General features: G+C 39.8%; 1 protein-coding gene across 1 annotated transcript; it reads left to right on the top strand.

Annotated features, from left to right (window-relative positions):
* The first annotated feature begins 1,403 nt into the window (after nucleotides 1-1,403).
* On the top strand, nucleotides 1,404-25,943 carry sestd1 (SEC14 and spectrin domains 1). The gene is made up of 19 exons (XM_072396562.1): nucleotides 1,404-1,657; nucleotides 4,853-4,922; nucleotides 5,016-5,124; nucleotides 6,737-6,827; nucleotides 6,910-7,023; nucleotides 9,959-10,072; nucleotides 10,184-10,278; nucleotides 10,360-10,415; nucleotides 12,725-12,805; nucleotides 15,131-15,288; nucleotides 17,376-17,498; nucleotides 18,106-18,300; nucleotides 18,409-18,523; nucleotides 18,610-18,775; nucleotides 19,899-19,980; nucleotides 20,067-20,189; nucleotides 20,372-20,563; nucleotides 22,982-23,085; nucleotides 23,555-25,943. The coding sequence occupies exons 2-19, from the start codon at nucleotides 4,862-4,864 to the stop codon at nucleotides 23,835-23,837; spliced, it is 2,262 nt and encodes a 753-aa protein (XP_072252663.1). The 5' UTR covers nucleotides 1,404-1,657; nucleotides 4,853-4,861; the 3' UTR covers nucleotides 23,838-25,943.

Raw genomic sequence — 25,943 nt, 5'->3', positions numbered from 1 at the left:
GAATGTGAATGTTGATTTGAATGTGGATGGTGTAGCAGTCGCAGTGCTACAAGATTACATAATTGGAAACACAAACTTGAATTTCTTTGTGTATTTACAGATTGTATGGTTTGTATGAAGATGACAAATGTAAAGCTGCATATATATCTAGTGAACTGTTTGGGTAATAATTCAAAGTTAAGACATTTCAAATGTGCATTTTCACAATTTAATTAAGTGTGCACTTGCATGATCATCTTTTTTAAAAAATCAAGTTCTGTCATCGTACTAAAATATTCAGATTACTTTGTATGCGTGACTTTTTTGTTGCTATAATGAAAACTATAACGTTCATTTGAACATATCTGAAACTCAACATATCTAAACTCATGGGCTGAACTGGACAGGGTGTGGCCTGTTAAACTGTGACCCCGCCCCGGAAGTTCGACTTCACTTATAGCAAGCGTCAAAGAAGAGAAGCAGTCAGGCGTTCAAAATAAATGCACGAAAACTATACATTGAAGCTCTGTAAAAAACAGACTGAGACTCACAAGAAACATTCTTAAGGGCTCCAGCCTTTTTGTCTAACATAAAACTTGACTTTTACAGAAACATTTTTTGGTGCAGCGAGAGGACTTTTAAAGTCTTTTTAGTTTTTGATTTGTCAAAGTTCAAACTTGTCCAGCGAAATTTCTGTATTCCATATGGTACACTGCGACAATCCATCTACAGACATTCATGTTTCTTGGCAGGGGAATTCTATGACTGTTGCCTCCCACAGTGAAATGTGAGAAACTATTGGGTGGCTTTTCATGCAATCTGGTGCAGACGTGCACAATCATTCCAATGCTTTAGTTTTTGTTTGGTACCGTCTTTATATCTTATACGTCTTTAGTAATAACAAACTACGGAATTGATTTTTATTCACAGAATTAAGTGACATGCAGTCATCAAGTCAATTAGTAATCATACTGTACATCCATAATCTTTGTTCAGGTTTAAAATCATTGGTAACTTTCCACTTGTAGTGGTGCATGTTTTACAGCTTTTATTCAGTTCAACACTGTTTATTTAGCTGTGAGTTTTTAGACTGTGCGATCTCTCTATTAGCTTTTCTCTCGTGCCTCTCCTGAACAATCTCCGATTTGCTTAAGTTGGGGACAGTGATCTAGCTTAATTCCGTAGGACCACAGCGAGAACAACCTATATGCCAAGCAGTAAGTAAGTAAGTGGAAGCTATTTCTTTCATTTGATTGTTTTAATCTATTGCACTTAGTGTGATTGATAAGTACTACCCAGAAATCTATATTTTTCACTCTGGTGTCAGCATTTGTCATGTAAAAGTCAGTCGCTGTCGCCAGGTTTTTATTTGGAAAATCGTTTTTGCCGGAAATCGTGGCCGTTGATCCGACTTTACTGAGACTGCGCAGTGGAACGAGCTCCAACGCCTGCTCTCCTGCTCTGTGTTTCCACTGTTGTTGGAGGCGGAGGAGAACAAACTGAGATCTTCATTGTTTTTAATGGAAAACAGATTCAGTATCATCTGATAATTCAGCCTCAGAGGAGAAAAAGAGGGAGAGGAAGGGCTGCGTAAGACAAGGAAAGACGGTGGAGAAAAGGAGGAGTACTGGGAGGAGAAAAACGGGACAGTGGGAAATGCTGCAGATTTGACTGAAAGGTAAGAAAATCCACCGGATCAATACTTATAACCGATTGATCCCAAAGTTTACGATGCTTGGCGGATCAAGGCTGCGGTGAGGGTGGATCCAGCCGCAGCAGCCGCAATTTGCAGCTGCTGAATGTAGGTCATTGTGTCTGTGGGTCGAGCCGAACCGAGCAGAGGCAAACCGAGCGGAGCCGTGCCGGGCTGTCCTGCAGCCGCAACAAGGCCGCAGGAAGGCTGAGGAAGGAGGAAGGTGAAACCTTGCAACAAGACAGAGTGACTTCAGCAGCAGTCATCACTGAAATGAGTTCTGTTGGATTCTGATGCAGAGAATGAAAATAAAAATGACCACGTTTGTGTCAAATGATGATTAAACTGAAGCGAAGTTAGTTGGGGAAAAAAAAGAAGAAGAAGAAGTTGCATTCAAAGACTAACAACAGATACATAAGTAGCTATCTAGAAGTAACACAGATAAAATGACAGTGAATTAATTTTGAATAGAAACATTTTATTTTCAGAATTTGCTCATTTCCTCATCAGGAGTGGTTCTTCCCAACCAGAATTGAGTTGCCAGTAAAGTAACAACCCCAAAAGTGCCACGACAAAAAAAAGAGAAAGATTTCAGCTCAGATATTACAAAATACTGACTTTTTAATTTTTTTTTATTGTTTTTGTAGAGATGTATTACTCTTTATATCCATTCAGTTCAGAGAGGAATCATTCCTGTATGCTTGGCTAAAACCATCTCCATCTTACTGGGCAACCAAATGAAACATCACACCGCCATAAACATCACTTAACTCCAAACTAAGGTGAGGCAGGTTATATCTTAACCTAAAGGAACAATTTAATTATTTTATTTCATACAATACTCTACAAAAGTCTTGAGCCTCCCACATTTCTTTAGATATTGCCAGGAAAACAAAAAAATAGATACAGTTACTTGTTAAAATGTGCAACAAAATGAAAATACACCTCAAAGGCTTGAAAGTCAGTATTTGATATGCTCACTTTCATTCTTCAACACAGCCTGAACCCTTTTAGGTAAAGTTTCTTGGAATTTCATAAAGTAGTCTTCAGGAATACTTCTCCAGGCTCCTTGAGGGACATTCCAAAGCTCTTCTTTGGATGTTGGTTGCCTTTTGTTTCGTTCTCTGTCAAGATGATCCTACATTGCTTCAACAATGGGCTCTGGGGAGGATTTATCACTCCATAAGACCTGTTGCCGCTGTTTCAATCTACTTCTTGTGTCTTTTGGCATACCTCAGCCTTTTCCCCCTGTTCTCCCTGTGTTTTCTCCTTAAGAATGACTTTTTGACTGTCACCCTTCCATGGATATCATTTCTGATGAGGCTTCATTGATTGTGGGAGAGCAAAGCCTTTACTCTGCTCCACATATTGTACCTTGACTCTCGATCCACATATTGCACGAATAACATGTTGTTGAGGTCAGAATGAACCCTATCTAGATAATGTAATAATAATAATAACGTAGACGCAGTAGCGTCCTCAGACAGCAGGCGTCAAATAGAGATTGGGTTTGAGCCACATACACACTGAATGATATAGAAAGGTATAAAGAGTTCAGCAAAACTGAGGTCATTGGGAATTCCTGTGTATGCTGAAATGTACATGTCTCTTTGACGGTCTGTTCAATAAATTCCCCATAAGAGGCTGACACGACGAGTCCGACTACTCTTTTCTCCACAACATGATCAACTGAAGGCCCAGATGCATCTTTCAGATTCCTGTGTCAGATATTTTCTGGATTTTTTTCCTTCCTTAAGGACATCACTTTCAGATACTGTTCATCTACTGTGGATGTTTTTTTTTTAGGCCTGACACTCCTTCTTTTTGTCCTCTTATTTGTGCAGTTTCCTCAAAAAGGACACGCTCTTCACCATGTTGATACATGTCAAGTTTTTATCTAAAAGCTCTTTGGGAATTACCTTATTGGTGCAACAATGCTATTTATTTTTCATAGCTCCAACTAAAGAAATTGGAACAAAGAATGTGTCTTTGTGACAGCCTGCTAGTAACAAAGTGCAGAAAGATACAATTTAAAATTGGTTGTTTGCTAAGTCGTATGTTATGTTGTGATATAACACTGGTTTACCCTTTGAGTAAGGACCCTTTTTTTATGCTTGGATGATTCATAGGTCAGTGTTAAGTGGCTTGGTAAACAAGCCTATTCCTCTGATAATGATCAGACACTGAAAATAAGTTTTAAAAAGCAGCCAATGTCCAAAGGAAAAACTTTAAAAGACCTTCAGAAAGCTTGGATAAATATTCCTCAAGACCACTTTAAAAAGATTACAAGATTTTTGGCCATCTTGTTGTCACTGTTAAGTTGTTAGGTAACTAGCTGTATCTCCAAACAAAAACACGTCTAACAGTGAACTTTACAGGTGCTGCCAGATCCCCAAGTGCCAAAACTATTGACTTAAAAGGAGATGGAATTAATAGTTACGAGAGTACAAGTTTACAAAACAATATCAGTTATGAACTGACAGAGGGATGAAATTAGTTCCAAGTGAAAAGTGAGTGTTTAAAAAAACAGATGTTGAACCGATAACTAAATCAATCTAAACTGATGAAACGGTCAGTAAATCACATGCTGAGCTGAAGCCAACAATTTTAATCTGTTGGGAGAAATGCCAGATGAAAGAAAATCTGAGAGCGCTGTCATTCCTGCAGCACCTCAGCTGGGGTTCATCGTCCTGCTGCACATGGCGTTTCAGTTGCTCCATCGCATATCAACTTGTTTTTGTAAAGGCAAAAAATACCTAAAGCGAGCTTAAAAACTTCTTTGCAGATCTCACCATTTACATTATTCCGATTATTCATTTTTGACATTACCTTACTTATCCTGTGATGACCTGCTCTGATCTCTGCAGTGAGATGTCAGTTTTTTCCTGGTGAATTTAAATTCTATAGTATTTAATAAATTCCCCAATAGCTTGAGGATTCAGAAGCTAATCTATAATTACAAACAGCTGTGGGCTAGTTTTCTTTCACCTGATTTGTAAAACTAAGTTTGCATTTTAGCTTCAGAGAGCGTTACTGACCTGTTGTATTACCTTGTGATTGGGTCAGGAAAGGACCTTTTTATTGCCCATGCCTTGTTGTTGGAGCTTAATAATGTCTTTGGAAGTGAGTCGATAAACCTTTTGTGAATCACAATTCTTTCATTTTTCTGTGTTGATGCAGATATCCAGCATGACCATGGAAGCTACCACCATCCTTCCCGTCCTCAAGAAGAAACTGGCCTTTCTGTCAGGTAAAACGCATTAAGACGTGTGCATGTGTTACCTCAGTGTCAGGTCTCTGTCCCCAGTGATCTGACTTCTTTAAACGTATGTCTGTCTGCTAGGAGGAAAAGACCGACGCAGTGGTCTGATCCTGACCATCCCCCTCAATTCAGACCAGACGAGTATGGAGGAGCTCAGCGCCACACTGGACTACCTGCTTAGTATCCCCAGGTACGCACACTCATAAAAGCAGTTTAATTGTGCGTCTGTGTGCTGTTTTATTAATGCCTTCAGATCTGTTTTATTTGACTTGTTAGTGAAGAGCTGCTGGATCTGAACCATGTGTCTTGGCTCCAGTTATGGATTGCAGCATGTTCAGATTGGCTGCGGAAAGCTTAAAAGATGATTAAACTTTCTGACAACTTGTTAAAAGATTTTTTTTTGGACTTGTAACTGTGAAAAACAGAAACCATCTTCACTCTGCCGTTTGGAGCTCCTCATCATGATGTTTTCTTTCTGCTGCTATTTTTGGCCTCTCGTCAGATGACTCAGTCCCTTGTCCATGTTGGTCTCTGATTTTCAAAAGGAGTTTATATGAGGTTTAGCCCTCTGAGATAGTTTTTGTAAAGGGACTTTCCAACACTCAGGTACTCAGGTGTTATTTTTGTTTCTATTATCTCTTATGATAAAGCTTCAGCAAGGAAGTGCCAGGAATGGTACTAATTGACATTATATTCCAAATTGGGTTACATTAATTTAGGAGATGTTTTAATCCAAAGGAGGCATTGCCTAGAGATAATTTGACCCGAAGGCTGAGAAAGGTGGGGATTGAACTAGCAATCTTTTGATTAAAAGACAGACAGACACTCTCCCTCTTGAGCAACCGTTGCCCAAAAAACTACAAAATAAAACCTATAATTCCGTGCCTTATGTTTGTTGATAAGTCTGCCACTCCACTTGATTATGATTTTAACAGTCGACGTCCAGCAGTTGCGCTGCCAGCAAAAACAGAACTGATAGGTTTCCTATGACAAGTTATGAACATCAATACAGCAGCAAGCCAGTATTTGAAATGTAAAGATACTGTGGCCACACAACATTAAAACCACTGAAATGTGGGGTTAATGATGATGAACTGAAACTTAATTTAAAGATTTCAACTTTATTTAGATTTGAGTTTCATATTAACTTAAATTTCTTCAAAGTTCTGATAACTAATGGAGAACGTTATGTAATCCCCCTGATTGTAGACTTTTCCAACCAACACTTAAGAAGCATCCTTTGGCATTTTGCTAAGTTGACATTCCCGTGTCCGTTTTGTTTTTGCTTTGTTTTATTGTTTGATTTTCCCCATCCAAGCACAACCCCTGTTGGGATCTGCACACTCTGATGGCAGAAATGATGATGATACAAAAGCGCCGTTTTAAAAACAACCGCAAAGTAGTTTGCACCAGTGTCACAATGCCCCGCCACAGCTAAAACCGCCCCAAGATTTTGTAAATCTTTTGAGTAAAATTGTAAATATTTTGAGTAAAATGCTGCTACTCTAATAAGATCCCCGGTATTTTGTACTGCGTCTCTGATCTATTAGTGAGTAGATTGACCAAAATAAACGGGACATCTTTGTGTTTCAGCTGCTCGTTGAACTAGTTTGAATATGTCACAGAACTATGACAAAATTATTTGTAGTCCTAATTTAATTTAAATGCAATTCTCTGATTCTAAGAAACTGGAAACCCACTGAATTTACACACAGGAATGTTTTGACCTGGGTAATTGGGGTTGTTCAAACTGCATGTAAATGGTTTTCATAGAAAGAATAAATTTTTCTCTTCTCTCTCAGTGAAAAATGTAAGGCTCGAGGTTTCACCGTTATTGTGGACGGGCGGAAGTCTCAGTGGAACATTGTGAAGACTGTGGTGCTCATGTTGCAGGTACAAACACATTTAAAATCCCTCCAGACCCAGTGCTGACATACATTAGTTTGTGTACGTTTTAATAGCGATGTCGTTTCAGAATGTGATCCCGGCAGAGGTGTCGCTGGTCTGTGTGGTAAAGCCTGATGAATTCTGGGATAAGAAGGTCACACACTTCTGCTTCTGGAAGGAGAAAGACCGGCTGGGCTTCGAGGTGAGCCTTGCCTGCATCTGTCTATCAAACCAGTTTGTGTGCAAATGTCTAAGCATGTACAGCCAGCAAAGAATTTCTGTTAAACATCATATTGTTGAACAGGAATTTGGTTACTGTTTTCAGGAACGCACACTTTAAGAACCACAGCAGGCTATAGCACAATTTTCTTTACAAACTGTGACATAGAAATACAATATATAACTAAATAAAGCAAGCGAGGGGCATCACGGTGTGATGCTTTGTCATGTTAGCAATGTAGCTGGCAGTGTTTGTCGGTTCTCCACATCAAAGAAAGACATTTTTGTCCTTCGGGGGGTGATTGTAATAACTGGTGATCGCAGTTTATCCCAATAACTTTTTAACTTCTCATGGTATTATAATCAGGACTGCTTGTTAATTAGAAATCTTATGTACCACCTTTTGGCCTCTTCCTCACAAATGCTAAATAGGTTCTGTGCTTATTGTATCCTTATTGTATCCTTATCCTTATTGTATCCTTATTGCTTATTGTATCCTTTACCTAAGAAAATGTTTCTAGTGGAAATTAAAGGATGGAGTGGCTACTGTTGGAACGATGGGATGGAAACGCATTGTTCTTGTAAATACTTGTCACAAAACACACCTCCAAGTTGTGGCTGATATAAACCAAATAGAAATTCATCCAGTTACATAACCTGCATCTGGAAACTCGACACAGGACCAAAGAGTTTGTGTGTGTGTGTATGTGTGCGTGCGTGTGAGTGTGTGTGAGTGAGTGAGTGAGAGAGAGAAATTTTGTCCTGCCTCTATTACAACAGATGGTTTTACCAATGGAGATCAGTAGTCCCACTGACCCAGATTTCTGCAGCCACGTAAGCTCCATGATTGTTGCTACGGTAACTGGGTCAAGTTGGTTGGTCTGTAGTGACTTGAAAGTTGTTATAGAAAGATAAAAGATCACAAATGATCTTTTGATAGTTAAAAAAATCAAATTGGGGTTATCCACTTTGAGCTTAGAGCAGAGACTGTTGGTGCGTTCAAGGACACTGACATCTAAGAGTCAGCTTAGGAGAACGAATTGAAGAGAGATGACTAAAATTCATATTTTTCTGTTGACCGTGTCCTTGTTTGCTCATGTAGAAGTTGAGTTGAGAAAGTTGAGAGGATGCATTTTGAAAGAAGAAACCCATGGCACTCATCATCTTGCTTGTATTTCAGTACTTGCACACAAGCGCGCACACAGCTGTTAGATGGGAGATTCCTGTGATGGTGCTGAAATGTGACTCATCTCAACTAAGGATGATGTTTGTGGATGACACAGTGGGGTGTGTGTCGTACAGCTGCTCTAACGCCTGACCTAACACTTAAATAAACGCACACTCTCTGAGTTGAGTCCAGGTTTACTGTCGGCATTTGCTGCAGTGACAACTGGAAGACAGACGCACTAACAGCTGTCTCTCCAGGTTTATCTGTGAGCCAGCCCTTCATACAATTGTTGTTCAGAGAGCTTGATATAATGACACAACAGTAATGATGACTCAACGCATATGTACAGATGCCTACGAAACTGCTTTTATGCATAAATGTTTAAGTTAGTGATGAATATGACTTCTTCATAAAAGATGGTCTTTCATAAACCTGTTTAGAATCTTGAAGGTCTCTAACAAACACTGAATGCTCCGTGACCAGAAGCGAAAATACAGAAAAGCCGAGGGAGAAATTTATCTTGTGATCTCAGGGGAAAAAAATAGATTCTTTAGTCTGTGATCCAAGAAAGTCTGTGTCCTAAAGTTTGAGTCAGGAAAAAAGAAGGTCCTTAATAACAGAAGTAAGGGAATTGCTTAATAAAGATTTTTGACACGAGCTTAAAGGGGAACTCCAGTATTTTTAAACCTAGACCTTATTTCTGGCACGAAATACGTTTATCTACTCACCGAGAACAGTTTGGCGAAAGTCAGCGTCCTTCAGAAGCTATTTAGATAACTCGGGATTGGCGTATATCCATATAACTGAGTGAACGGGGCAAAGACGATGCAGCCTCTAGATAAAGCATTATCTGTCTTTATTTCACCAATACTTTAAGACGAATGAATGGACAAATGGTACAATAGCTCTGTTAGCTCATAGGTGCTGTTACGTTGCTACTTGCGGCTATAGGAGAGCTAACGGAGGGATTTCTACACAGGCACTCTACTGGGACCACTTCATCCACACGCCCCCCTGGAGCACAGTTTATTTACTCCTTGCTCTGTGACAGTTGTCTAACTTCACATGGAGTTTGCAACTGCTAGTTTTGTGCAACATGGCAGGATATTTATCAGATTTTGACAATGTGAACGACGACGTTGAGTAATATGGACGTTCTTACCGGAGTGAATGAGCTGTGCTGCAGCCATGCATGTCGATGAAGTGGTCCCAGTAGAGGTGTGTGTAGAATTCCTTCCGTTAGCTCTCCTATAGCTGCAAGTAGCCACATAACAGTAGCATTGTCCCTGCCCTATTCACTCCATTATATGGATATACGCCGATCGCAAGTTTTCTAAATAGCTTCCGAAGGACGCCGACTTTCGGTGAGTAGATAAACGTATTTCAAGGTCTAGGTTTAAAAATACCGGAGTTCCCCTTTAAGACAGGTATCAGCTCGACTTGTCAGTGCTTATTTCAATAACTATTAAATCTTAAAGACCCCTAGGAAAGAATATAGAGTTTTACCTTCAACATTGAAGCTGGATATTTCTGCGAAACTGGCATATGGCCATGTCGTCAACATTGAAACCTTGTCACAAACCATATGATTAGAAGCCTGATCATCACAATAATGACTCACTGGGGTGTATAATAGTGTCCATCGGCCCTGTTCAGTTAAATGATCAATTATATTGTCCAGTTGACAATATATCAACTGTTCTACCTGAATTATCATGCGTTGTATGTTGATGTCTCCGCTTCCTGTCAGGTGATTCTGGTTTCAGCCAATAAGTTGACTCGTTACATTGAACCTTGCCAGCTGACTGATGATTTTGGTGGAAGTCTGGAGTATGACCACAACGACTGGCTCAACAAGAGACTGGTAACTAGGTTATTTAAGTTCTTCCTTTTTTTTTTTTTTTAAGAAATTAAAATGCTTGTTTCCATGACAACTGGGCACCAAGCAGTTGTGAGCGTTGGTCATTCTTTGCAGGTCTTTGAAAAGTTCACAAAGGAGTCGACTTCGCTGCTGGACGAGCTGTCGATTATCAACGACAGTGACAAGAGTGGCTCGGTTGACAAGGACAAGTACGCGCAAACACTCACACCCACACCTGCATACACACACAGCTACAGTTTGAAATATACTGTCTGTCTGTCTTTCTGCAGATATGCTGACTGTGCTCTCTTGCCATCCTTTGACCCTGAGACTGTCCTTCAGACCGGTAAATATGATTTTCTCTGATTTAAAACTCATCTGTGAGGAGATTTGAAAAAAAAAAGACAATCTGAATGAAAAAAGACAATCTCAGAGATCAGCAAAATAAAAGTTAGAAGCTCATGATTTGAAAGTTTTGTAAACAGCTGTTCAGGGTTTAACATTTTTTCAGATAAAGCCTTCGGATTTGATATTAGAAGCTACATATTTAGGTTGTGTTTGTTTTCTGAAAAAAATCTAGATGTAAAATAATACAAACCTACATTTTCATGTATCACTCAGTGATGACTACAGTATCTCAGTAACAAGAAGCAGTGCATCAAGTCTTCTGGTCAAGCGAGCTGATTTGTGGATGAAGGATTTTATAATGAAGCACACACACACACACAGTGCTTCACTGAACAATCTTTTTATTGTCCTCAAGATGCAAACATGCTCTTTTCTGGTAGAAAGAAAACGAATAGAGAAAATTGATTTTCAAAGTCATGACAGCTGCTGTCTGCTTAAAGCATATATTTCATACACAAATAAACAACAAAAATCCATTGCTGTTCTGTATCCAAAACAGGAAATAAAACCCTGTAATTTTGAAACAACTATACCCCTCGACATCAAACTTACTTGTGTGTACAACGCGATGCATATCTGCATGTATCATTAATGAATGCTTTTTTCATAGCAGACAGCAAGAAATCGCAGGTGTCATGAATGACCTTAATCATTGCTGAGTTAATTTTAGTGTCTCAGTCAGGGTTGACCATTAACCACCATGCACAACAGCAGGGCCTTTCCTTAAGCGAGTTGCAGCCAACATTAATAATTGCGCTTATTTCCTGCTGTCACATGTCAAAGTATCTGCTGTGTAAAAGGTCTGATGAGATGCTGGTTTTGTCCTCATTGATTAGAACAGACAGAGAAAGCAGCAGGTGAAGGGGGTCCCCTTTACTCTGTTCAATAGCAAAAATCTGAAAATTGTTTCCTTCCAGGATTTATCTGGGTGTGTGGAATGAAGAGCACTGATTTCGTTCTTTAAATTGCCATCTTTCCACTGCAGGATAATATTACAATATTACCTCAGACTGCTGAAATGTAATTTTAGCATCAGTTATACATTTTAATGCACGTCAATCCTGTCCATTAAGAGTGTCATATTGTTTGTATAGGCACCTTACTATAGCTCTTTTCACACTGCCTGTTAAAAGTGGAAATGATGCACCTTTGTTGCACATTGCTCTTTTTTTGTAAGGTACAGAGAAGTATTACTACCTACTGTGTGTATTGCTATATTCAGAGGTTTGCTACTCACTCAAAAGTTGTAATTCCTCCTCTATTTCTTTATGTGCTGTATTTCTATACTTGGCCATGATACAAGCCAGAGCACATGCCATGCAGACAAGATTTCTGCTACCACAATTCTACCAGATCAGCTTCTTGGATTGAAATCCAACAGTTATATTTAGTTTACATATGTGTTGTTCAATGGCACCAGTGTTGATCCACACATCACTCTGTGCTATGTTCATATTGGTTGATTAGGAGGTGTGGTAGACACACTGCAGGATGATCATCCTAAATTTCTGACACTGTTTGAAATTTGGTTGCTAGACTGTGTTGACAGCAGTGTTTGAATATCTCTCAATGTTTGGGATAACACCAGTGTTTTTAGCCACGATCGACGGTATACCCACGATTTATTCACATTGGTCTTCTTTGAGCTGACACAGCCTAGAATCACACAGTGTGTACCAGGCTTAAGACAGACATTTAATCTTATAATGGTTATTTAATAATTGTGAGAAATGGTGAGAAATGAGTTTGTTTGTTTTTTAAATTGTTGAGCAAATTCTTCCTTCCCATCACAGTACAAAAGGTAAAAAACTAAGGCTGTTTATAGTCAAAGTAATAATTGAACCATCACGCTGATTTTCCTTCTATTTTCTGCTCATTTGTGTTGACTTGAGCTCTGCATAGTGCCTGAAAATAATTATAGATTCAAACAGCCAATGTAAGTTTTCCTTCTGGTGATGCCAGGGCTCATACTGACCTGTAGGAGGAGAGAAGGCGGTGTATAAAACTAACAACCTATTCTGAAAACCAAGACCCAAGGCCAAATAGACAGTGTTGGATGGATGTGTTGACTGTACAGAGCAGACTGTGTGTTTGTCTGTTGGGCAGAGGTGAAAGGAGTCATTGTTTGTGGTACCACCCGCCTCTCTCCACCAGCTTCTTTCATAATGTAACAGCATGAAAACAAACACTGACGCATTATTGTTTCACATACTTTCATAACCTGCCCCTGTCTCTGTCTGCCTGCAGGTCATGAGCTGCTGTCGGAGCTGCAGCAGCGCCGTTTTAACGGCTCAGAGGGAGGAGGAGGGGGAGGAGGAGGACAAGCAGGTGAGAAAGCAGCTGTTGTAAAGATGTCACTCTCCTAGTACAGATGGATGAAAAACAGAATTCTATTACAATGGTTTTTGCTTAGTTGAGAGGAAAAAGTGTGACACAGTGTAAGCTTGTGCTGTGTAAAGTACTGCAGTTATAGGTAGTGTGGAGGGATTTCAAAAACCACTTAACACCAGACATTGGTGGAGGGTAAACAGGAAATTGTCCACTAATTCAATTTACAGTGACTTAAGCCTCTTTTATAGTATCGCCTGTAAGAGGCAGCACAAAGTGCCATTAGAAATTTACTGGACAAAAATGCTGCTGGGATAGGTGCAATCATACTGAAACAGAGGGAAGCCTTTATGTTACTCTTGCAGAGTGAGGAAAAATAGGTCCCATCTCTTAAACATGGGAACCTCTAAAAAGGGAAGAAGAGATAGGTTTTAAGTACTCTGATGCTGGCTTCAGACCAGTCCGTCCTCTTCTTCTTGTTTGCCTTAGACAGCATGAGAATTTGCCTTCCCAGTTCCAGCTGGTCTCTTGATTCAGAACTGTAATTTGCAAGGTGAATAGCAGATGCTTAAAAATTTCTGCTATTTCTTATAACAAAGTCAAAAGATAAAACAAATTATTGCACGTCCTGCAGTATTAATCTTAATTACCTCTACTTTCTACATACACCCTCTATCCAAATAAATCTACCTACTTCTGTACACTATATTAAAGTGGTACTTTTGAGGATTTTAAGTACCAGTAAACAGCTTCCACAAAAGACTGGTTTCAAGGTCAAAAGGAAACAAAATTGTGTGTGATTAAGATTAACCTTTGGGGTTCATCGTGTACATAGTGAGGGCGATTGTGCTTTCTAGAGAAAAAAAAAATCCATCAAATTTGCTGTTTAGTATCTATGTGGAGGCTAGTACTGGATGCTATCAGAGGTTTAGGCCAATGTTAGCAGGTCTGTCCTGTCATATTAAGTTTTGAGAGGTTAAACAAACACCCTGTCCAAGATGCTGCTTATTTTTGCTAAATTCTTTAGTTGGCCCTTATCCTAAAAGCCTTCTCTTTTGAGAAAAAAGAGAAAATGTACTGATTTTAAAAAAGCATATAGGGTAGCAGTCTGATCTTGTCCTAATTGTTTAAGCTAGCAGGACTAGCATTTTGACTTTTTAGCTATAGCAACTATCTGATTGCATATAATTCTGTATGAAGCCATCGACTGCATTTTTACGACGCTTTAAAAAGTTTTGAGCTGATTTTAAAAAAAGTAATCTCAAAGCTATTTAAAGTCAACTAAAAGAAGCAGGCTAGCTACAGTTAATTAAATCCACTAGCTACAGTTAACGGTTTTAGTAATCAAAACTGATAATCACAACTAAAATAACAAGCTCCTTTTGTCTACCTTCAAAAAATTAGAAAATGATACATTTTGATTATTACTTTACCTCCATTATCTAGACAAACCGTGTTAGTGCTATGCCACAATATAAAGTTTAACACGTGTATGTGACATTAACGAACAAACAAAGCATGATTTATATCCTGATTGAAATGGGTTTATCCTTATCTAATGTATTATTTTCCTGTGAATGAATATCAACAACAGGAAACGTTCAAAATAACTTGAGTTCTAATTCTAAACAAATAATATGAGAGGTGGCTGGACCTGGATGGTTTGTGGCCTCAGTAAGGTTCATAGGATTGCCTCTGTATTATTTATTCTGTTCTGTTTTCATTTAATTTTTTAAAGAAAGAGCTCAATATGTTAACTGTAGCTGTATAAATATCACATTTTAACAAGTTAGAGTGGATAAAAACAATATAAACTTTTCCAGTAGGGAATATATTTCACTGTGATACAGACATATTAATTTCCTTTCACAGAATTTCAAAATCAACATCATTCTTTCACTTTTTTGACTCTCGGCCAGACCTCATCTCTCAACATCTCATGGCTGATTGAAAGCAAATGTCTGAAGCCATGTTCAGAAATCTGCTAGAAAGTGTTACAGAAAAGGAATGTAGGCTGTTTAGACAACATATTTTTGCTGTTGTGATATAAAGCAGCAAGTCCATGTATTGGTTTGACACTTTTTCAAGAGTTTGATGAGTAGCAGATGCCAAACCCGCACGCTTCTGCCATCACTTATCTTAAGAAATAGGTCTACATGCTCTTTTTAAATTTTTTTTATACTGCCTAGGTATTAGACTCCAAAATAAAACATATTTCCATAACCTGAAATGAGCCTAACAGACACCTTTTTTACGTGTAGATAAGGACTTGACTGAAACTCTAGAAATCCTCTGCCTGATTTATCTTTGATCTCTGACCTCCAGGTCCAGCATGGTGCCCCATGGAGGAGGAGCTTCTGGCTCAGCCTCAGGTGATGAAGCTGCTGGACTCGCTCAGGGAGCAGTACACCAGATACCAGGAGCTCTGCAGGCAGCGAAACAAGCGCACTCAGCTCGATGAGATCCACGCCAAGGTCATGCAGGTGACACACGTCCTCCAGTCCAGTGTACAGTGACTTATTCTGTAGATATGACATGTACTTAAATATCTCAACTTGCATTTAATAAACTATGTTTGGCTGCACTTAATAGACAGAGGTCAACATTTTTAATGTAAATATATATATTTTTTACAGCATTGGAGATGGTTTAAGATTTTAATAGTAAATGGCAAAGAGATTTAAACTTATGTTCACTGCTTCTTATTTAGCCTTTCAAATAAAAGGTTATGTTATTAAACTGTACAAATTCTCTGTATATACTTGTGCTACAGTGTTTGCCTCCTCAGTCTGTTCAACATTTTTGACCTTCTGCTCTCATAAACTGTGTCAGCGAGCAGCATCAATGCTCCACAGCACTTTGGTACAAGTATTAGACTCTTGTGAGTGGAGGTCCTGCAGCCCCAGGGGATGATGGGTAACACCACTGTCTTGGAAATGAGCCTTGGGTTGCTATAGTAACAGTAACATGTCGGTCACTAGCCTGGAGGATTTGAGGTGGGGGGGGGGTTGGCCTAGTTCTGGATCGAACTGTGTGTGTGAATGTGTGTTGTGTGTGTGCTCTTTAAGGCATCACTGACCTACAATTGAGTCATGATCCTGAAACACACACACACACACACACTCTCTCTTAACTTATTTTAATATTGATTACGTTTACAATACAGTAAGTCACTGCCACCCAAGGCACATCCACAGTTTCACAAATCAGCTGTAAATACTGAAATTGGCCCTCAGTTACATTAATTTCTGACTGTCAGTGGAGCATGGCTTTTAAATGCACACTTCTCTAGTTTAGCAGAAAAAGCCATCTGGTGATTTCAGATTTACTACACAGACTTTGTTACAAACGCGGGATGCAGAATTTGGAAGAAGTGGGCATGTACGAAACAGAGAGCATTCTTTAATAGACTATAGTGAATTAGGTGAACCATTCCTCAAGGGGGACAAACTTGTGTAAAATAAACAAATAAAATGCCAAAGCATGATAAGGAAGACATGTATGCACAGTAAACGGGAAGGAAAGTCGGGATTCAAGATATGATATGTATGGATTGTAAGTGAAATGCTCACTGTAGCATTTTGAGCCTAAGAGCCCTCTGCTGGTCGCTGTACTGTACTGCAGAGTAACTATCTCACTGAGACTGAGGATCCTCGCTATTGGGAGATGTTTGCCTTTGTGGGTGTTCGTTAAATGGAAAGTTGTTGGTGAAAAGATAAGTGTTTATATAGTGCCAACTTTACTGGTTCATATACCAAAGTGTACTTTGATACCCATGATATCTGGAATGAAAATGTATCATTGAATGTGCTTGTGAATTGGGGAATGTGGCTTGTTGTGCCAAGAGCATTGTGTGATCAGTAAGACTAGAAAGTTCTGATTCAGTCAGTTTATTTATATAGCACCAATTCACAATAAAAGTAATCGCATGGATCTTTGCAGAGGAAGTAAACAAGTTGAATGCAACAAGTTAGATCTCATAAAATACAGCCCACTACAATTAAATCTATTATTGTCGCAAACAAACACAAAAATTTTAAGCCAGAGATATCAGCTATGAAAAAGAAAAAGACCAAAAAAAAAAAAAAAGGAATTCAAACATTAACAGTTCATTTACCAGAAATCCTAACCATCAGAGATCCTGTAGGAGGTCAGGTGAGGTCAGGCTTTTGTGGCTAAAAGAATACATCAGTGGACTACCAAATTCTGTGCTTGGATTAAAGTGGTTTAGGCACAAAACTGCTTGGTAAGGTTTAAGAAAATATCATGGTATGGGTTGAGATAGGATGATCAGACCTTTGAACAAATCTTTATGTGTCAATTAGTTCAGTTTTATTTATATAGTGCCAACTCACAACAAAAGTCACCTCAGTCACATTAACATGTTTTTTTTTACACAAAAAATGTTTGAAAACCTTTCTGCTTGGATATCTTTTCTGGCAGAACACGTGTATAACTCCCTTTTTGTTTGTAGATAATGACAAGATTCCTGTTCTTGCAAGCTGTACAAATACTCGAAATGGTTACTACCACTCCTCCCACAACATGAGCTCCTTTGTCTTTCTCTCAGGTGGTAACCTGGCTGCAGGGTCCTGGTTCAGAGCTGCTGAAGACTCAGCAAGCGATTGGAGACTCGATGCGAGCAGCTCAGACGCTACAACAGAAACACGAGGAGATCGAGAGCCAGCACAGCGTGAGAAAACACACACACGCACGTCATCATGTGACAATCTGATGACTTAAATGTGGGGCTAAATACAGATCTAAGTGCTCGTACTTTTAAAAGATTCCTCTCTGATTAGAGTTTAATTTTCTAATTGGATACATTACAAATGCCATCATGTTGTGATCTCTGCTCACTCACATGTTTAAAAAAGGTATGTCCCGTGACACACCTTCATGTTGATTTAAGAAGAGCAGCACATTGAGTCTTGTATTACAACCAGAAAGATATCCACAAAATAGCAGTGATTTCATGAAAATCATTCTCTGTGGGGTGCTCGACTGCATGCCACAAGATGTTTTAAGTCCTTAGTTTTAAGTTTTGAGTCCTATGGGCGCTTTATTTGACCTCCCTGTCCAATGAAAGTCATTTTTCACAGTAATGATTCTGTTAAATATTTTTTACATCCCTGCAATCTACAGTCTTTAGTAAGATGAACAAGTTCTTTAGCTGTCAATCTGTATTAAGTTAGTGTTTTACTTTGGACTGGCAACCTTGAAACCTGGTAGCAGAGTGGATGTTGCTTCTGTTCTGTTTTGCACTGTTGTAGGCTGACTGTGCGCGCGTGTGTGTACAGGAGTGGTTTGCCGTGTACGTGGAGTTGAACCAGCAGATTGCTGCCCTGCTCAGCGCTGGGGAGGAGGAGGAAGTGGCAGAGCTGAAGGCGCTGCAGCAGCAGCTCAGTGATGTCTGCTACAGACAGGCGTCTCAGCTGGAGACCCGACAGAATGTCCTGCAGGCAGCTCAGTGCTTCCACAGCACCACACAGGAGGTAACACCCACAAATGAAAAGTGCTTAATCATTTGTTCAGCAACTTTTCAGGAGGTGGACTTAAGGATGAGTTCTTGGTGTGACTCCAAAATATGTCTGTTTCTGCAGCTGTCTCAGCAGTTGGACAGTCTACTGGGCATGCTCTGTGCTGATGTGGCTCCAGCTGACGGGGCATCGATTCAGCAAAACCTCAAACTGCTGGAGGAGAAGCTTCAGACTGTTGGTTTGTACTCCAGTAAATCTTTCCTTCCCATTTTGCTCCAAAAGTTCCTTTATGTTATAATAGTTTCCCCATCTCCTCCAATGCAGAAGCAGGTCTTACTTCCCTGCGTCAGAAGGGGGGACTGCTGCTGGAGCAGATGTGCAGCCAGCCTTCATGGTCTCTGGAGGAAACAGAGAGTCCAGCTGGAGAACAGCAGGACAACGTTCAGCACATTCAGGCTGTGATGGAGGAAATGCAGCTCCGCAAGCAGAGGTACGTTTGTTCTCCTCTGACTTGAGCTGCATTTGTCTTAAAAAAAAAATCACTTTATTGTGCTGAGAGCATTGAGTGTCTGAAATCATTGTCTCAAAAACAGTTAGCCGAAATGATATTGTGTTATAAGGGTTATTGTGTACCATGGATCTCAAAAGAGGCAGACCCTGAGAAGGAAAGGGATGGAGTGCAAGTAATCCACCTGAACAGAGGTTTCAATCAATGGTTAAAAATTGTAATTACTTTAGACCTCAATTTATGAAAAAAGGGCAAAATATGCCTCGTTTAAAGATTTTCTGATGAGCAGAGTGTACAGTTTAAGGGATAACAAAAGGCCACAATGTTATGTTTTAAGAGGTTCGGCTCTTGTTTAAACCCAGCCTGGAGCCATAAATGTTTTTGGGTTTTTTTTATGCATATTTTAATAGTTTAAACATGTTTCATGAATGTCTTTTATTAAACTTTGGTGAACCACATCAGCATTAGCCTCTGGAGGATCTGCTCTCTGAGCACTTTCTATCTAAGCATTTCTCAATTACGGATGTCTGCCTGTGAAAACTTTAGAAAACACTTTCCCTCATGTCAAGTTATCTAGCTGAGAGTTTCAAAGATCCTTTCCTGTTACTTCGCATTCCACTAACACAAGTTTCAGGTCAAACCTGGCATTTTAGTTGTCATTATTTAGAAAGTAATCATTTTGTTTTCCAGTTTACTTATCAAAACAAAGAAGTAATAATTTAGGTAATATCAAACAGAACTAAACAGGGAGAGATTGTTCTTGTTGGAGGAAGACTTATGTAACAGAGGGCTGTTATAGAGCCTGGGTGTACCAACTGAAAAGGCCCGGTTGTATCTGTCTGCAAGGAGAAGTTTGATCACAACTTTAGTGACAGACATGCTAGTAAGTGGGCCCACCACTTAGCGACCCTTCTCAACATGGTCAAACTGCAACATAATGCTTATATGAGTTTGAGCACTGAAGCTCTGAATCGGTAAAGACGACCCCTCACAACACTATTCATGTTCAGACTTCACGTGCAGGTCGGCGGTTTGTTTAGTGTGATGATAGCTGCTTCCTGTGGGGTTTAGGTTATGACAGCTTCTGACTATGTGGTTGTTGCAGGTGTGAGGACATGGTGGATGTGAGGAGGCTGAAGATGCTTCAGATGGTCCAGTTGTTTAAATGCGAAGAAGATGCTTTACAGGTCAGACAGACAAGATAAAGAATACCCAAAGGAACACTGTGCACTTCTGCAAGTGATGAAAGATTGATCTGTTTGTCTCTGTTCAGGCAGTAGAGTGGCTTAGTGAGCTGTTGGATGCTTTGTTAAAGACTCACGTCAGACTTGGAGACGACGCTCAAGAGACGAGGACCATGATGGACAAACACAGAAAGTTTGTGGATGTCGCTCAGGTGGGGCAATATTAAAAAATATATATATATATATCTCCAATATCTGTAGGATTTATCATCTTTGGCCACAAATGTCCCAGAATTTTATAATTATTCAGTTGTTTAGATATTTTGTCTGTACAAAAGATAATCAAAAAACAAAATTTAGAGACTGACAGTATTCGTCCATTGTTTTTCTTCAGAGCACCTACGATTACGGCCGTCAGCTGCTGCAGGCGACTGTCGTCCTCTGTCAGTCCCTGCGCTGTACAACCCGCTCATCTGGTGACACTCTGCCTCGACTCAACCGGGTCTGGAAGCAGTTCAGTGTCAGTGCCGATGAGAGACAACAGAGACTCGAGCTGGCTCTGAACTTCCACACTTCAGCTGAGAGGGTGAGACAAGCCAAGTATTTATCTAACAGGTCCCACCGAAGTAGCATGTGGAGCATTAACATGCCCATATTTTGTGCCAATATTAAGCAAGAGATTTAAAAAAAAAAAAAAAATCTCATGTTGGATTCAAATTTGTGATAAAACTATATGTCGTGTTCGTGGCAGGCTTAGACAATCACATGCAAAAGTCTGCAAAACTATTTTTATTGTTGTGAGATCATGTAAACTACTCCCTTACAATTTAAGAAATATTACTCATTTATTTTTGCTTTGTTCAATTTTAGAAGTCAATGAAACAAAAAATATAAACTTTCTTACCCTTCAAATCTCAATCCAACAATCAGCCAACAATTAGCTGCCAGGGACTTCTCTAAAGTGGCTGCAAGAAATGAACATAATTGATACCAAAATCAGGAGAGGTTTGCAAGAGGATCTTAAACTTTCATGTAGTCCAGGGATGTCCAAAGTCGGTCCTCGAGGGCTGCTATCCTGCAGGTTTTAGATGTTTCACTGCTTCAACACACCTGATTCAGATCAATGCATCATTAGCAGGTTTGTGCAGAACTCAATCTTTCGAAGAGATCCATTTCATCTGACTCAGGCGTGTTGAAGCAGTGAAATATCTAAAACCTGCAGGGCAGCGGCCCTCGAGGACCGGATGTGGACATCCCTGATGTAGTCGTTTCATCAGTCCATGATGAAGAAAATTGCGTTAACATGAGCTTTGAATTTCTTGAAGACTGAGGTAACCTTTACAAGGACCTGTGGGAAACCTTGCCAGAAAAGCAAATCAAAACCTCTGCTGACTCCAAAAGTCTTTCAGGAACATTTACAGACGTTGTGGTGGTGGTGGACTGTTTGACTTTGAAAATAATAGATTGGCTGTTACATCAGAATGGTCCAAAATATACCAAAAAATTTGCAATGAGCTAACTTATGAGGCCCAAGCTGAGGCTTTTGCCATTGCCCCTGTTGTCCCTCGCCTAAGCTTGATCCAGAAGCTCAAAGCTCCAGAGGCACTTTGCAGGAAAAAAATTGTTAAAAGTTCCACAAACAACAACTTAAATCGTAGATGCTGAAAATGACTTTTACAAGCTGTAGTTCCTGCCAAAGTGGGGTAATGGTGCCAGGTTTAAAAAGTACCGACCATGATTCAGGCCTTTTTTTTTCTTTTTCATTTTTTGCTTTATTAAAACTGTAAAAGGTTGAAACAATCAATCCAAGACTACCTCCCTCTCAGTGGCGGCTGGTGAAAAATATTTCTGGTGGGGCTGATGTGACAATATATTTCCCTGCCTAGTCCACAGTCCTTTTTGCTAACGGGTAGATAAATAAGGATCTCACTGAATTTGGTGGAAGCTCCACCTTGCTCGCGAAGTTCGCCATCATCCCACTGGTTTACTGTGCTGCATAAGCCTTTTTTTAACATGAAATCTGCTGCTGGGGTGATATTTTCAGCACCCCAAGCTCATAAAATTCTGCAACACTGATTGGCCAAATATTTGTTAAGTTGCCTTAGCAATGGTACATGATTCGCTGTTTGGCTGCACTGCTGGGGTTCTCTGACCAGTGCCCCATGACAGAAACGAGTCTGTCTGTGGAAATTCACTGGTGAATGAATGTCAGTAGGTGAGAAATGTAGTGTATGTAATTCATATTGCATGTAGGGACCCACTAGTGTGTAAACTGAGATTTTTAACTGAATTTGTAAAAATATGTTTTACATTTCCCCTCCTCCTATCAGGGAGGGCGGCGCTCCAGCGCCCCCTATGGGCCGGCCGCCACTGCTCCCTCTGCCAAGTCTGGACCAAAATATTGGATCCATATTTGGTAAAACTTTTTATGCAATAACCAAACCAACTACATGAGCTTCTTGGGGGAGGTAATAAAACTCTTTTCATGTGTCGTTCCACGATGGTGGAATTACTTACCGAGCGCTACAAGAACAGGGGCATCCCCATGTAACTTCAAGAAACTCTTGAAGAGCCAGCTCTTCAGAGAGCATCTCCTACCCTAGCACCCTGGACTTCCCTACCCCCTCCACTGCACTTTCTCTTTCTGTACTTCCCTCTATGCCTGCACTGTCACTTCTGACAGAGCCCGACTAGTGGTTTTCCTTCTATATAGCTTATTGTTAGCTTTCATGTTAGCTGTATTGTTATATCCTCATTTGTAAGTCGCTTTGGATAAAAGCATCTGCCAAATACATAAACATTAAACAAAAAAAAAAAGATCTTCAAGATATTAAATGTTACATTCTGTTTTTACCTATTCTCAGACATATGAGCAGGGAGAAGAGCCCAAACTTTTGCCATAAATGCAGCTGACAATATCTATGCCACACTGACCCCAACATACTGAAACAGCCACATGATCTTTGAAAGTATTAACTTGCCTTGTATTTTCATGACATTTCAGGTGTTACAGCACGAACATGTGGATGTGGAGACTCTGAATGAAGTTGACTCTTCTGGGAAGATTCTGCTAGACAGACTCACCTTGCCAGTTATCTTCCCCGATGGGTACAGACACACTCAGATACATTCATTTAAGAGACTTTACTTTTCCAAAATCGCAACTTTATGTAGCTAATCTTATACTTAAACCTATAGCAATTGATTTTGTTGAAGTTGTGAACATGACCGGTCACAAGAACTTAAATAAGGGCAACTGGACTCTTTTTCTTGATTCTTGAAGACGTTTCACCTTGCATCTGAAAGGTTTCTTCAGAGTTCAGTCGCCCTTATTCAAGCTCATAGGATTAACTGTATGAGAGCTGTGAGACTAAATAAATAAAAAAAAATTTTGGTTTGACGTTGAAGGTTGTAAAACCAAAGTAATGACTTGAAAGTTTGATAAAATTTCTTAGAACTGCGCGCATCATCAGTTACAAAAAGTTGACGTATCTAAACCCAGTCGTTTGTGGTCATCCAGTTGAGTCAGATTTCTCAAAACAAAACAAAGTCTTTACTCAAACTGTTGTCTTTCTAGGAGTGAGCAGTTCTTTGGGAGTCCCAGTGAGACGGCGGCGGCAGCCGAAGGCGTCAGAGAGCGCCTCCTGCTGGTGGAAGAGCGGCAGCTGCACCTGCAAGAGGTGACACTTCATAATGGTGAAGACAAGGAGGAGGAGGAGGAGGTGGAGGTGCTGAACGGGCAGGAGGGGCGGCTAGATGTAATCGGAGAGGAAATGAGTGAGAAAGAGGAGCAAGATGAGGAGAAGGAGGAGGCAGGACGACAGGATGAAGACTCGGGGAGGGCTACACAGGACTGCTAATGGATCTGCGACGTAAAACTGAGCGAGCAGCCTTAATGAAGCACCGAGACCTTGTGTGTTTTCTCTCGGCGAAGAACGCCCTCCACTGGTGGCTTCAGCCCAACAGCAGCAGAACATCAATCTTACTGTTGGTATTTCTTTATATTAAGCCCACTTTGCCTCTGCTTAATATTTCCATTGAGTGGATAAACATGTTTGATGCAATTTCTGAGTCATGCTTCACTCCTTGAAAACATAACAAAATGTAGAATACTGGAATTAAATAACTGGAACAATTAATCCTCATCTCTGCTCTGTTGAAAATGATCATCTGTAAAATGATCTCTTTTGGATGCCCCTAACCTGTACTCCTAATGCCGCCTTGTCCTCCTTATTCAACGACTTGGACAGAGCTGTCATGGTGCTTACCCTCGCGTCTTGTTCCTACTTCTACAATCTTCTACATTTTAATCTACAGATGTCTTTCTGATGGAGCTTTTCAACACTCGGATGAGAGATCACCAGAACTAAAAAGCTGAAGAAAAAAAATAGTTTAGACTAAAAACCCTTCTATAGCACCTTAAGAAGACAAGTTAAGTCCAAAAGATCATCTGGAAGAGACAAAACATCAAAACAGCTGGACAAAAAAACTGAATTATTTCTAAAATTGTTTTTGAGTTGACTTTAAAATTCTTGGCATTTTTTTGTGTAAGATATCCTCCTTACTTCTGGCAGTGGTGGAAGGTAGAGGTACAAACACATTCCGGATGCAGCAAGATATACTCCCACAAATGTTTAATAAAAGAGAAGACACCTGTAACACCTGGAGGCGACTTCCAGCCTTGAAAATTGAGCCCAACCCAGTGCAGTTCTCTGCGTAGCCACTTGAATCTGTCTCAGCTAAAAGGCCCACAGAGGAAATTAACACTTTTGGTCACTATTCCTAATTTAACCCCTCATGATTTTTTTTTTTTTTTTTTTTTTTACTGGAACAGGTGACATATCTAGTGGGTGTGTATTGTGTCTGCAGGATTCATGTCAGGTCTTTCTATGGCTGCAAAAACACTATGTCTGAAGTCAGGTTGTCCTCGAGGCACAGGGTGACATCATCATGACTTTGCTTTATTTTATAGTCTATGTGCAACCACAGCCTCTGGAAGACACAGGTTGTAACCAAATATTGTGAGTATTATGAGTAAAATACACACACAATCATGCAAAATATTACAATATGGGGATAGAATATTTGGAAATATTTAAGGGGGACATTTCATCCTGATTTATACAAAGAAAGGGTATACGGTAATTTCTGTTTTTATTTGTCCAGATAGTAATTTGTGTTGATAGTAAAGTCTTCGTGTTTGCACAAAGCAAGATGAGATCACAGACTTGGTCATGAAGCTTGTGAGAGCGAAGCTGTTACAAATTTAAACAGCGGTGTAGTGTAAGAACAGTTTTAGTGCCTGCACAGATCAGTTTTCTGCTTTTTTTAAGGATTATCCCTCACTAATGTGCTGGGATTTATTAGTTTTATTCTATCATTTAAATTGAGGTTATGAATTCTTAAGTGGTCCAGCCATTTTTTTTTACTGTACCAGGGGTACTGCATTTTGGCCATTATGAAATGAATATAAAAATGGAAACACACTCCAAGGAGAGACAGAAAATATTTTAATGGCAGTTTGGTTTGAATCTCATGAAGTGGATGTTTCTTGGTAAAATGGCCTCATCTCTTCTGTTCTAAAATGAACATGTCCATGACAGCAACTCCTCTGAAGGACTGAGAGGCTTTGACCAGCTTGTCGCTCTGCTATCATGATGGAACTCACGTGTGTGCTGCTTTTTTTAGATTCAGACTGACAACAGGGACTGATTAGTTTGTGACAACAGTCCAGGTGGTTATTTGCAGACATGGTAACTTCAAAAGAGGGCAGATTTTTTTTCTATTTATTTGATTCTTTGTTTTTTTTTAATGAAACCTCTCCAACTGGTGTTTTTGACCAATAACTGCTGCTGTATGTGCAACTGCTAATCGCCGTGTCTCCCCACTTGTCTGTTACATCCGACAAGATGTACAGTGATATCAACACAACATCCTGCTCTAAATAAAAATGTATTTAAACATTA

The sequence above is a fragment of the Leuresthes tenuis genome, unplaced genomic scaffold (genome assembly GCF_036924035.1).
Source record: "Leuresthes tenuis unplaced genomic scaffold, fLeuTen1.0.hap1 SCAF_12, whole genome shotgun sequence".
NCBI classification, from domain to species: Eukaryota; Metazoa; Chordata; class Actinopteri; order Atheriniformes; family Atherinopsidae; genus Leuresthes; species Leuresthes tenuis.
The sequence above is the reverse complement of the archived record's forward strand: the minus strand, read 5'-3'. Positions and strand labels throughout refer to the sequence as shown.

Excerpts from the sequence above, each read along its gene's own strand:
- sestd1 (XM_072396562.1), top strand. The coding sequence starts at position 4,862 with ATGACCATGGAAGCTACCACCATCCTTCCCGTCCTCAAGAAGAAACTG. Across the intron at positions 6,828-6,909 it reads CTGTGGTGCTCATGTTGCAG|AATGTGATCCCGGCAGAGGT; the intron begins GTACAAACACAT and ends ATGTCGTTTCAG. Across the intron at positions 12,806-15,130 it reads GGGAGGAGGAGGACAAGCAG|GTCCAGCATGGTGCCCCATG; the intron begins GTGAGAAAGCAG and ends TCTGACCTCCAG.